General features: G+C 37.0%; 1 protein-coding gene across 1 annotated transcript in view; it reads left to right on the forward strand.

Moving 5' to 3' along the window:
- CATSPERE (catsper channel auxiliary subunit epsilon) overlaps nucleotides 1-13,223 on the forward strand; it is a 146,338-nt gene that overhangs the window by 84,475 nt on the left and 48,640 nt on the right. Inside the window, exons 11-12 of the mRNA XM_040263604.1 lie at nucleotides 1,174-1,616; nucleotides 11,414-11,472. Of these exons, the coding sequence (XP_040119538.1) occupies nucleotides 1,174-1,616; nucleotides 11,414-11,472 (502 nt within the window). The remainder of the gene's footprint in view (nucleotides 1-1,173; nucleotides 1,617-11,413; nucleotides 11,473-13,223) is intronic.

A 13,223-nucleotide genomic window follows, 5' to 3' on the forward strand; every position in this document is an offset into this window, starting at 1 on the left:
GATTATTTTTTATAGAGCGAACCTGAAAAGGTGCTAGCTCCTTCACTACCACCTTTTCTTCATCCCAACTGCGTTAGCCTACTGTTGCTGCTGGGCTTCCTAAGGTGGCTCAGTGGTATAAAGAGCCTGCCTGCCGATGCAGGAGATGCTGGAGGGGAAGATCCCCTGAAGGAGGACATGGCAGCCTACTTCAGTATTCTTGCCTGGAAAACTCCGTGGACAGAGGAGCCTGGCAAGCTAAAGTCCATGAGGTCACAAAGAGGTGGACACAACTGAGCGACTGAGCATGCACACACTATGGCTGCCATAAAAAAAATATCACAGACCAGGTGGCTTAAAGAATAGAAACTTATTTTTTCACAATTCTGGAGGCTAGAATTTCAAGATCAAGATGCCATCAAGGTTGGTTTCTGACCGGCTTAGAGACAGTGCCCACCTTCTCACTGTGCCCTCACTAGCCTTTTTTCTTTGTGCCAGCAGAGAGAAAGAGATCTCTGGTGTATGTTCCTCCGCTGATAAAGACATCAGTCATATTGGATTAGGGCCTCATCCTTCTGACCTCATTTAACCTTAATTACCTCGTTAGAGCCTCTACATTCAAATACGGTCACAATGAGAGTTAGGGCTTCAACACAGGCATTTTGAGGGGACATAATTTGGTCCATATCACAATACTTCCTAATAAATCCATTCCTGTCATACTCATTCTCATTATTATTTAATGCACTAATTCAAGCTCTTTCTTGTATGTTAATGTGATTATAAAAGTCATACAGTGAATGCAAGAAGAAAGGTATGCAGAAAAAACAAAATGCTCTGCTATGAAGTGGGAGAGCAGCTCTCAAACATCATGTAAAGTTATGGGTTTGTGTCTGCACACCTTGATTTTCTCAAAGTATATAAATATCATTATGAAAGAAATTATTTTGGTTAATAGTGCACTTAAGTAGGGGCTTCTCTGGTGGCTCAGGTGGTGAAGAATCTACCTGCAATGTGGGAGACCCAGGTTCGATCCCTGGGCTGTGAAGATCCCCTGGAGAAGGGAATGGCTACCCATTCCAACATTCTTGCCTGGAGAATCCCATGGACAGAGTAGCCTGGCCGGCTACAGTCCATGTCAACATGGATTTATGTTAACTTAGAGTAACAAAAACTTTTCTCTTTTTTTTCTAGATTATTATGGAAATATTGTGGTAAAAATGGAAAACAATGTAATGTTTTATTTCAAGATTAAAATCAGAGATGCAATAAAGCTACATCTATGGACAAATAGCACAGTAAAATCATTCATTTCTTTTAAACCATCTGGTCATATGTATCTCATATATGTTTTTGAAAATGGCAAAATATATGCAGAGGAATATCCCTTAAAACTGGAAGCACAAAGTATAACTTTTAAGACAAAAGAAAAGTGTCCCTACGTGGCATTTCATAATGATATTTTTAATTTTTTTTACTTTTTGGACAAGGGAGAAAACCTGTCCCTCTGGGCTCAAATAGTCTATTCAGAAAATATTGGTCTATATATTGTTGTAGAATCATATGGCCCCAAAATATTAGAAATAAAAGATCAGGTTCAGTATGAAGTTACCTCAAGATATTACAGTAAAACCACGGTAAGTTAATATTTTGAAATTCTTTTATTTTAATAAATGTAAAATTATAATATTAACATTTAAAAAAAACAAATTTCTCTTCAAATTTAGCTTTGAAATATTGAGGAATATGTATGTTTTTAATGAATAATGATATGATAACTCATTAACTTCTGAGTGACAATTTTTACTTTCAATATCCAGGGCCTCTTTGCCACTTAAAAGCACATACCTATAGAACTCTTTTACTGTCAATTGTATTGTTCACTTCCCTTTAAAAAAAAATAGTATGTGACTGTCTTGTGGAGTTCTATCTGCTATCTATTGCACTGTAACACCACCATAAACATAACACCTTCGAACAACAAGTTCTGTGAGGCAACAATTTGGGCCTTGCAATAGGGGCTCTGCCCTTTGTGCACCACTCAGCAACGGCACTTGCTCCTATGGTGACCCCAGGCTTCTTCCCCCAAACTTTCCAGTTTGTGGAGCTCCTTACTCCAGGAGATGTTGCTTCACAGCCAACAGCTGTCCCCTCCCTGGGTCTGCTCTCCAACCCCCACTTTCCAGCCCCCAGCCCTGCTTTGTACCAGGAGACACACAACTCAGGCTAGGGTGTGCAGGGGAGCAGCATGGACCATGAGCACAGTTCTTACTTTGTTCTGCCTTCCACAGATCAGTTGTTGTGTTCCCCTCTGATCATGAAAGGTCCCTTTCTGTCCCAGTGGGTTTCCCTACTGGGAGGGTGCTTCTTTGAGTTGCAGGACCCTCTCCTCACCCTCAGCTCCCCTCCAGGGGTGCTGGTCCCTTCCCATTTCCTCTTTTCTTTCTTTTTTTCTTTCTTTTGTCCTATCCAGTTGCATGGGAACCTTTCTTGTCCTTTTAGGTGTCCAAGATCTTCTGCTAGTATTCAGCAGGTGCTTTGTGAGAATTGTTCCATTTGTAGATGTATTCTTGATGCACTTGTGAGGAGACGTGAATTCTACCTTCTCCTAGTCTGCCATCTTGACTCCTCCTCCTGTTGAGTTAAATTTATTCCTATGTACTTTATTCTTTCTGGTGCAACTGTGAATGGAATTATTTTCTTTTTTTAAGACTTATTTTTTAGTTTTATTTCACTTTTTTGGCTGTGGTGAGTCTTCACAGCTGCATGTGGGCATTCTCTAGTTGTGATGAGTGGGGGTTACTCTCTTGTCCTCTCTGGTTGCTGTGAGTGGGCTTCTCATTGCTGTGGCTTCTCTTGTTGCAGTAGTTGCCGTGCATGGGCTCAGTAGTTGTGGCTCTTAGGCTCTAGAATGCAAGTTTAGTAGTTGTGGCTCATGGGCTTTAGTTGTTCCATAGCATGTGGGATCTTCCTGGACCAGGGATCAGACTTGTGTCCGTGGCACTGCAAGTTCGATTCTTAACCACTGAACCACCAGGGAAGCCCTGGAATTATTTTCTTGATTTGTCTTTCTGACAGATCTTTATTAGTGTATAAAAATGCACCAGATTTTTATATATTGATCATGAATTCTGTACCTATATTGATTTGTCTTTTTGGTGAAGTCTTGAGGACTTCTTTACATATTGATATAATATCAAGTCATCTTCAAGTAGTGACAGTTTTATTTTTTCCTCTTTAATTTGGATGCCTTTTATTTGTTTGCTTGCCTAATTACTCTAGCTATAACTTGAATAAAAGTGGTGAGTCTTGGTCCAATCTTAGAGGAAAAGCTTTCAGCTTTTTGCCATTGAGTATGATGTTAGCTATGGGGTTATTGTGTATCGGCTTTATAACGTTGAGGTTTGTTCCTCTATAAACACTTTGTTGAGAGTTTTTATCATAAATGGGTGGTGAATATTGTCAAATGCTTTTTCTGCATCTATTGAGATAATCATATGATTTTTATCCTTCATTTTTTTAATGTGCTGTATCACATTGACTGATTTGTACATGTTGAACCATCTGTGCATTCCTGGAGTAAATTCTACTTGATCATGATGTATAATCCTTTTAGTGTATTGATGAATTTATTTTCCTAAATTTTGTTGAGAATTTTTGCATCTGTGTTCATCAGGAATATTGACCCATGATATCCTTTTCTGGTGGTGTATTTATCTGGCTTTGGTATCAGAGTAATGCTGGCATTGTAAAATTAGTTCTGAAATGTTTCCTTCTCTATATTTCTGGAAGATTTTGAAAAGGATTGGAATTGATTCTTCTATAAATATTGGAAGAATTTACTAGTGAATCCGTTTTGGTCATGGAGTTTTTTGGGAGGTTTTTGGTTACTGATTCAATCTTCTCACTAGTAATTTGTCTATTTGGATTTTCTACTTCTTAGTGATTCAGTCTTGTAGGTTACAGGTTTCTAGGAATTTATGCATTTCTTCTAGGTTTCCCAATTTGTTGGCATATAATTGTTCATAGTAATCTGTTATGATCTTTTTTATGTCTATAGTATCAGTTGTAATGTCTTCTCTTTCATATCTGTTTTTATGTGTTTGAGTCCTATCTCTTTTTTCTCGGTGAGTCTAACTAAAGGTTTGTCAATATTGTTCATACTTTTAAAAAATCAACTCTTATTTTCATTGATCTTTTCTATTGTCATTTTGGTCTCCACTTATTTCTGCTCTGACCTTCATTATTTCTTTCCTTCTACTGACCTTAGGCTTGTTTAGGCTTTTTTTATTCTTGTTTTTCTAATTCTTTGAGGTATTAAATTAGATTTTTTGCTAACAATTCTTATTTCTTGATGTAGGCCATTTATCACTATGAGCTATCCTCTTAGAACTGCTCTGGTGCATCTCATAAATTTTGATATGTTGATATATCAAATATATTCCATGATATGTTGGCTTTCCATTTTCATTTGTCTCAGAAATTTTTATTTCTCCCCTGACCCATTGTTTGTTCAGCAAAATCTGTGAATTTTCCAGTTTTCTTCTTATAATTGATTTCTAGCTTCATATCATGTGGTCAGAAAAGATTCTGGATATGATTTAAATCTTCTTAAATTTATTAGGACTTGCTTTGTGGCCTAATATATAATCTATCCTGGAGAATATTCCATGTACTTTGGAGAAGAATTCTTTTGCTTTTGGATGGAATGTTCTTGATATGTCTGTTAAGTCATTCTGGTATAAGATGTTGTTTAAAACCAATGTTTCCTTATTGGTTTTCCATCTGGATGATCTATCTATTGATTCAAGTTGGGAACTGAAGTTACCTGCTATTATTGTATTGCTATTTCTCATTTTAGCTCTGTTTATATTTGCTCTATATATTTAGGTGCTCCTATGTTAGGTGCATAAGTATTATATCATTTTGGATTGATCTTTTGTCATTATATAATGACCTCCTTTGTCTATATTATAGTCTTTCTTTTAAAGTATGTTTTGTCTGATAATTATGGCCATCCCATTTTTCTTTTGATTTCCATTTGCATAAAATATCTTTTTCTATCTCTTCAATTTCAGTCTGTGTGTATTTTTACATCTGAAGTGAGTCTCTTATAAGCAGAATACAGAGTTGTTTTTTTAATTCTAAGTTGCTTCAGTCATGTCCGATTCTTTGCATCCCTGTGGACCATAGTCCTCCAGGTTCCTCTGTCCATGGGATTCTTCAGGCAAGAATACTGGAGCGGGTTGCAACACCCTCCTCCAGAGGCCCTTCCCCACCCCGGGATCAAACCCCTGTCTCTTGTGTCTCCTGCAGTGGCAGGCAGGCACTTTACCACGTGCCACCTGGGAAGCCCTCTGCATACACATGGGTTGGTTCACCCATTTAGCCATTCTGTGTCTTTTAATTAGTTATTGATACATATGTACTGCCATTTTGTTAACTGTTCCTAACATTTTTGAGGTTCTTGTGTGTTCCTTTCATCTTTTCTGATCTCTTCCTTTCTGGTTTAACAACTTTTTTAGTGGTTTGCTTTAATTCATGTCTCTTTATCTTTTGTGTATCTCATTTAAGTTTTTGCTTTGTGGTTACTACGTGGCTTACATACAAAAACTTATATTTCTAATAGTCTATTTTAAGTTGATAACAACTTACATTTCATCATAGTCTAAAGCTCTACGTTTTTACACCCCTTCCTGCGTTTTACATTTTGATGTCACAAGTTACATCTTTTTCTCTTGTGTATCTATGAACAATTATAGCTATTTTTACTAATTTTGTCTTTAACTTTCATATAGCTTTATACCTGATTAATTACCACATTCATATATTAGACTGTTCTGTATTTTATTATATTTACCTTTGCCAGTTGGGTTTATACTTTCTTATTTCCTGTTACTAATAGCATCCTTTCATTTCGACTTAAGAAGTCTCTTTAATATTTCTTTTAAGTAAAGTTTAGTGATGATGAACTCCTTTTGATTTTGCTTGTCTGAAAAACGATATCTCCTTCAGTTCTGAAAAGCAGTTTTTTACCTTAAGCATTTTGAATATATCATACCACTGTCTTCCATCCTGCAAAGTTATTACTGAAAAATCTGCTGGTAGTCTTATGGGGGTTCCCTTGTACACAACAAGATGCTTTTTAAACGTTGTCCTTGTCTTTAACTTTTGATATTTAATTATGATGTGTCTTGGTATGGGTCTTTTGGAATTTATCTTATTTGGAATTCTCTGAACTTTTTGGATCTGGATATCTGTTTCCTCTCCCAAGTTAAGAAAGATTTTTTCAGTCATTATTTCTTCAAACAGTTTTTAAGCCTCTTTCTCCCTCACTTCTCTTTCTGGGACCCCTGTAATACAAATGTTGGTCCCCCTAATGTTCTGTAAGTCCTTGAAGCTGTCTTCACTTTGCCTTTTCCTGATCTGATTTGGTGAATTCTACTGCCATCTTTGAGTTCACTCATCCTTTCTTCCACTTCATCTGTTCTGCTGTTGAACTCTCCTATTGTATGTCAGTTTAGTTAATGTATTCTTCAGCTCTGTGACTTCTATTTGACACATTCTTATATTTTCAGTCTCTGTTGAAATTCTCACTTTGTTCATCCATTCTTCTTCTGAGCTCAGTGGCCACTATTATGACTGTTATTTTGAACTCTATCAGATAAATTACTTACTACTATTTTACGAAGGCTTTTTTTTATGTGATGTTATCTTTTTCTTTCATTTAGAAATATTTCTGCTTCTTCATTTTCCTGTACTCTCTGTGTTAGTTTCTAAGTAGTAAATAAAACAGCTACTTCTTCCAGTCTAGAAGGAGGTGAAACTTACTATTCAACTCTGCTCGAGCTCTTGGTTGCCTCTCAAGCATTTGTGATTGTCCAAGGCACTTACTTTATTCTTAGTGGCTCTCAGTATTTTAGGGTGTGCTAAGACCTGTCAGTCTTTCAAGGGGGTTGGAGAGAGTATCTCAGTACCCAAATGCAAGTTGATTCGAAGCCAGACACTCAGGGGACAGATTTTAAGCTGTGCAAATATACTGCTTTCAGGGAGTTGGCATTTCCATCTGCTACTTAAGTGCTGAGTCTCGGGCTGATAGCCAGTTGACAAATGTTTCTTTGTTTGCTGCCATCCTACCAAACCTGTAAGAACAAGCTCTGCTGGCCAACAGAGCCAGACTATTGAGGGATGTGTTCTCTGTTCTCTGAGTGGCCAGCACAAAAGCTGTGTTAATAGCTACTGCACCAGATGTGTTAATAGCTACTTTCTCTGAGATACTGACAACCTGGAGTGGGGCAAAAGGAGAGTGCAATACTGGTGCACCTGTCAGTCTCACCATTCTCTGGAAAGAATTGTAGTCAGTACCTAGATGTTTAATTAGAAGCCTGCCTCATAAGCCACATCTATGGAAATAAGCTAATAAGCCTCTTTCATGGAAGGACTTGGGATGCATTTTAGTCTACTGTCTCTGCGCCGTTCCCTGGAAGGAACAGTTAGTTAAGAACTGTAATGTTTCCGCATACTGTGAAATAATAGAATCCCTTTCCCATTTAGCAAAGAACTTAATACCATGTTCAAGGCCAAGGACACAATGAAATCAATCCCAGGATTCCCATCTTTGTGGGTTGGTTTCTTGACCCTACTCCTGTATCCGTAAGCCTCTAGCCAGGAAAACAGAAACAAACCAATTGTCTTAGTAAAGGTGATTTAATATAAAGAATTAGTAGAACTGGATGTATGAGAAAAATGAAAAGAAAAAAAGGAACTGAGATTTTACTGAGCTAGTAACTACAAAAAGTGAGTTGCCACACCAGGTTAGCAGTACCTCTCTTTCAAGGTGTGGGTTCGAGGTCTGTGGAACCCCTAACCTAACTTACTAGTTTGTAACAACCCAAATTTCTACCCTCTGTTCCCTCCATTCCAGTCCTAGAGGTGAATAGCCATTTCTTGTAGTTACTAGCTTTTAAGATTTTATTCTCTGCTTTCTGCACTTTTACCATGATGTGTCCAAATGTATGTTTCTTTATTTTTATCTTGTTGGGATTTACTGGGCCTCTTGAATCTCTCAGTCATTGTCTTCAGCAGGTATTTTGTCAAACACCATCTGTGCCTCTTTATCTTTTCTTTTTCTGGTTAAAAATAGGTTAAATTTTCTCAGTCTATCCCTTATGAGTTTTTAACTGTCTTCTTTATTTTCATTCATTTCTGTCTCTGGCATACATTCTTATAATTTTTCTGATCTATCTTCCACCTCACTTTTTGTCATGTCTAACCTGATGTCAAAATTATGTACTATGTGTTTGATTGTTGTATTTTTAATTTTTAGAAGTTTTAGTTGTTCTTTTTTAAAGCACACTTACAAATTTTATAGTTTATTTCATACTGTAGATATTTTCCAGCTCTGGTCATTTATTTCCATAAAACTAGTAAACGTATCTTTTATAATCTGCATCTATTAGTTTCATATCTGAAGTATGAGCATGTGTATTTCATCTGTTTCTTCTCTCCACCATTGTTTATTCTGGTTATTACTCACACATGCCTTATTTTGGGGCGGGGGTTAGTTATTGTTGACTGTGTCTATTGATTATACTTGAAGAAGTATTTGTAAGAATTCTCTGAAGTCTAGGAAGAATAACGCTTCAATCTTGAGATGATCTGTGCTTGCCAGTGTCGGATATCTACGGTACCACTGCTCTGAGACTTCTTCAAGTCCCCTGGATCATCAAGCAAACAATTCTAGGATATAAAGCCATGCAAGTACCTGCTCATAGCCACAAATTGTTAGGGCAATTATTTTTTCTTGCTTTTTCTGATCACTCAGTGACTGAAGTCACTGGATGGTTAAAGAGAAGGCAAATTTAATCTTAATTTACTCTTACCCAGAAAGCATAGTCTTCTGATAACACAGGTTAATATAGAGAGAGTATCCAGTTTGATTCTCTATCTTGAATTATCCCTGTTCTAATTAAGTTGATAAATACTTTTAGGAGAAAGTAGATTATGGGCTCTGGTGTTCTGCTTTACTCCTAGGTTCTTAAGTCCCTCTTTTCAAGTATTTGGACTGACAATTCCTTACTTTTTTGTCAGTTACTTGATGCTTTTATGATAACTTTTTAAAAGGCCAATGATTTTATGGTTTTTGATTTGTCTCTTTTTAGGGGAATTTGCCCATATAACCAAGCCCACCACTAGTAAAAATGAAAGTTCCCTAATTATTCTTTAATCATTTATAATGAAGTCATTTTTAAATAGATGATCACATTCACAAAGTGTATTTTTAAGTAGTACCATGTTTATAATTCAAAATAACATACATATATGTTGGTTGAGTTACAGACCCAACTTAAAGCATCATTTAAATGACAACTAGTGAGTAAAGTTTGGAAAATATGCTTCCGTTTCACAAGATAACATTAAACTTTTTAGATCTAATTATGTCCAAGAAAATTCTTGTAAAATAATTTTTATGATTATATATGAAGAAAAAGGTGGCAGACAGAAGAATACAGGTGCAAATTTGACAGTTAGTTCCTATCTTCGAACATGAAACTAGATTTATTTTTCTTTTTTTGCTCTGTATTTTTTTAAGTTTTTATTGGAGTACATGCAATTAACAATGTTGTGATAGTTTCAGATAGACAGCAGAGGGACTCAGTCATACATATACATGCATCCATTCCCCGCTAAACTCCCCTCCCATCCAGGCTGTCACATAACACTGAGCAGAGTTCCCTGTGCTATATACAGTAGGACCCTGTTGGTTATTCATTTTATATATAGCAGTGTGTACATGTACATCCCAAACTCCCTAATAATCCATTTTCCCCATTCTTCCCCTCTGGCAACCATAAGTTCATTCTCTAAGTCTGTGAGTCTCCTTCTGTTTTGTAAGTTCATTTATATCATTTCATTTTAGATTCTGCATATAAAGGATGTCATATGATATTTTTCCTCCTCTGTCAGATTTACTTCACTAAGCATGACAATCTCTAGGTCCATCCATGTTGCTGCAAATGGCATTATTTTATTCTTCTCAATGGCTAAGTAATATTCTATTGCATATATGTACCACATCTTCTTTATCTATTCCTCTGTTGATGGAAATTTCAGTTGCTTCCATGTCTTGACTATTGTAAATAGTGCTGCAATGAACATTAGAATGCATGTATTCTTTCAGACGATGTTTTTCTCCAGGTATATGCCCAGGAGTAGGATTGCAGGGTCATCTGGTAGCTCTATTTTTAATTTTTTAAGGAACCTTCACACTGTTCTCCATAGTGGCTATACCAATTTACATTCCTACCAACAATGAGGGTTCTCTTCTCTCTACACCTTCTCCAGCATTTATTGTGGATTTTTTGATGATAGCCATTTTGACTGGTGTGAGGCAATATCTCATTGAAGTGAAGCTAGATTTATTTTTAGTGTGATTACTTTCATAGCCTCAATGTTATCATAAAAAATTGCATATTTTATGTCATTCAACTTAGTATCCAGCATACAAGTAAATAAACTTTGTTTAAGAAATGATTTTTCACTAAGGTTTTTTAAATATTTATTTGGCTGCACAAGGTCTTAGTTGCAGCATGTGGGATCTACTAGTTGCAGGGATCAAACCCAGGCCCCCTGCATTAGGAGTGCGAAGTCTTAGCCACTGGACCACCAGAGAAGTCCCTCACTAAGACTATATTACGGACACAAAGTCTGTTATCACAACAGATTAACCAGAACCAAACTGACCTCTCTGAGGAGATCAGTATATATATGACAAAGAACTATCAGAACGTAATTTAAGGATGTAGAAATTATAGCTTCCATACTTCAAAAATGTGAAATTTATAATTTTCTGCCTTTGTTATCATATATGTTCTGTAAATGGCTTTACCCTGAGATGATAGCAACCATATAGGATCCTGAAAACTGGATGAAACATGGTTCAGAGGGGAGAGAATATGCAAAGGCAAACGGACATTTTTAAAAATTACTCAAAAACAACAGGAAAGATCAAGCAAGTAACTCCCCATAGTCTCAAAAACTATAGACCATATGATGTCTGGAATCATTTAAAAACCTCAAAGAAGAATTTAGAAGGTCCCAGAGACAGGTTATTAGAAAAGAGAAGAAAGTGAAAGCTTGCTATGCTGATATAAATGAAAAATAAAAATAAGAACATTCCAACAACAAAAGTTAAATGAGGAGAGAAAAACAATGTAAATAAAGGAGCTATGATAATATAAAAAGTAAAATAAGGTAATATAACAAGGAAAATCAAATATCTACATAATTGGAGTTTCTGAGAGACAACAAATTAGAAAAATGCTAAATATTATTTTTCTTACCTAGAGAAAGATTTAAATCTGTCTTGAAAATATCGATTATGCCCATTCCCAATTTTCCTGCTTTACATAAGCTTTTTTATTTTCTTTTTCAGACATTGACATTTTCTCAGAATATAAATTATGAAGCAGTAGATGATTATTTCAAGTTGCAGTAAGTATGACTTTTAAAAGAGTCTACTCAATATTAAATATGCTATTCAGGTTATTGATTTGCACATATTGTTTTATTTAAATGGCCTCATATCCTTTTAAATATCCAGATTTCAAACTCATTCGGTGATGAGTTCATCGATTCAATGATGCCATCCAACCATCTCAACCTCTGTAGCCCCCTTCATTTCCTGCCTTCAGTCTTTCCCAGCATCAGGGTCTTTTCCAGTTAGTCAGTTCTTTGCATCAGGTGGCCAAAGTATTGGAGCTTCAGCTTCAGATGATATATTGTATAGTGATTTAAAAAATACAAAAATGTGCAATTTGTATCTTCACTTATTTAGCATATTTTATATATATGAGAAATAGGAAAGTACAATGAATACTGAAAGGAAAAGAATATTTGTTTGTGGTTAGTTTGGGTTCGTTTTATCCCAGTTTTTTCAATAAGTAAAAACCTTAGCAGGGGCAAGAAATGAATAATACTTTCAAAACTTTTCTCCTGTAATTTTTGAGACCCCCTATTTTGCCTGAGCAGAAATGATCCATGTGCTTTTCCTAATCTACAAAGGCATGATGTCTGTTCTGCCTTTTGCTTCCAGTCAGATCATATTGTACAGCATAATGAGGTTCAGAAAACTAATTTCATAACTTAGTATCTATTTTTCCAAAGGCATTATCTGTAGAGGCTAGAGAAGGAATCTATGCAATGGCTTGTTGTTATTGTTGTTTAGCCACTCAGTCGTGTCTGATTCTTACAACTCCATGGACTGTAGCTCACCAAGCTCCTCTGTCTATGGGATTTCCCAGGCAAGAATACTGGAGATAGATCGTCATACCCAGGGATCGAACCCACGTCTCCTGAGTCTCCTGCATTGGCAGGCAGATTCTTTACCACTGAGCCACCACGGAAGCTATGGCTGTGAAATACCATCAGGAAGCAGGCAACAATGCTGGCAGCAAAGTCCCATCCTCAGGAGACTAAGGGTGTTAATGAAACAGAAGGGCTGAAATTCTGATAGAAGTTCATTTTATTTCCCATTGTGCTGACCTATCCTGGCCAAAATATGGGATACCATTTCATGACTTTAGGATATGACCACAATGCACCTTAGCAGAAGCAGCAAGCAGTCACCACCACCACTAGGCCTCTAGGATTCCTCAGTTCAGTTCAGTTCAGTCACTCAGTCGTGTCCGACTCTTTGCGACCCCATGACTTGCAGCACGCCAGGCCTCCCTGTCCATCATCAACTCCCGGAGTTCACTCAGACTCACGTCCATCGAGTCCATGATGCCATCCAGCCATCTCATCTTCCGTCGTCCCCTTCTCCTCCTGTCCCCAATCCCTCCCACCATCAGAGTCTTTTCCAATGAGTCAACTCTTCGCGTGAGGTGGCCAAAGTACTGGAGTTTCAGCCTCAGCATCATTCCCTCCGAAGAAATCCCAGGGTTGATCTCCTTCAGAATGGACTGGTTGGATCTCCTTGCAGTCCAAGGGACTCTCAAGAGTCTTCTCCAACAACACAGTTCAAAAGCATCAATTCTTCGGTGCTCAGCCTTCTTCACAGTCCAACTCTCACATCCATACATGACCACAGGAAATACCAAAGCCTTGACTAGACGGACCTTAGTCGGCAAAGTAATGTCTCGGCTTTTGAATATACTATCTAGGTTGGTCATAACTTTTCTTCCAAGGAGTAAGCGTCTTTTAATTTCATGGCTGCAATCACCATCTGCAGTGATTTTGGAGCC

Source organism: Oryx dammah, unplaced genomic scaffold (assembly GCF_014754425.2).
Source record: "Oryx dammah isolate SB20612 unplaced genomic scaffold, SCBI_Odam_1.1 HiC_scaffold_21, whole genome shotgun sequence".
NCBI lineage: Eukaryota > Metazoa > Chordata > Mammalia > Artiodactyla > Bovidae > Oryx > Oryx dammah.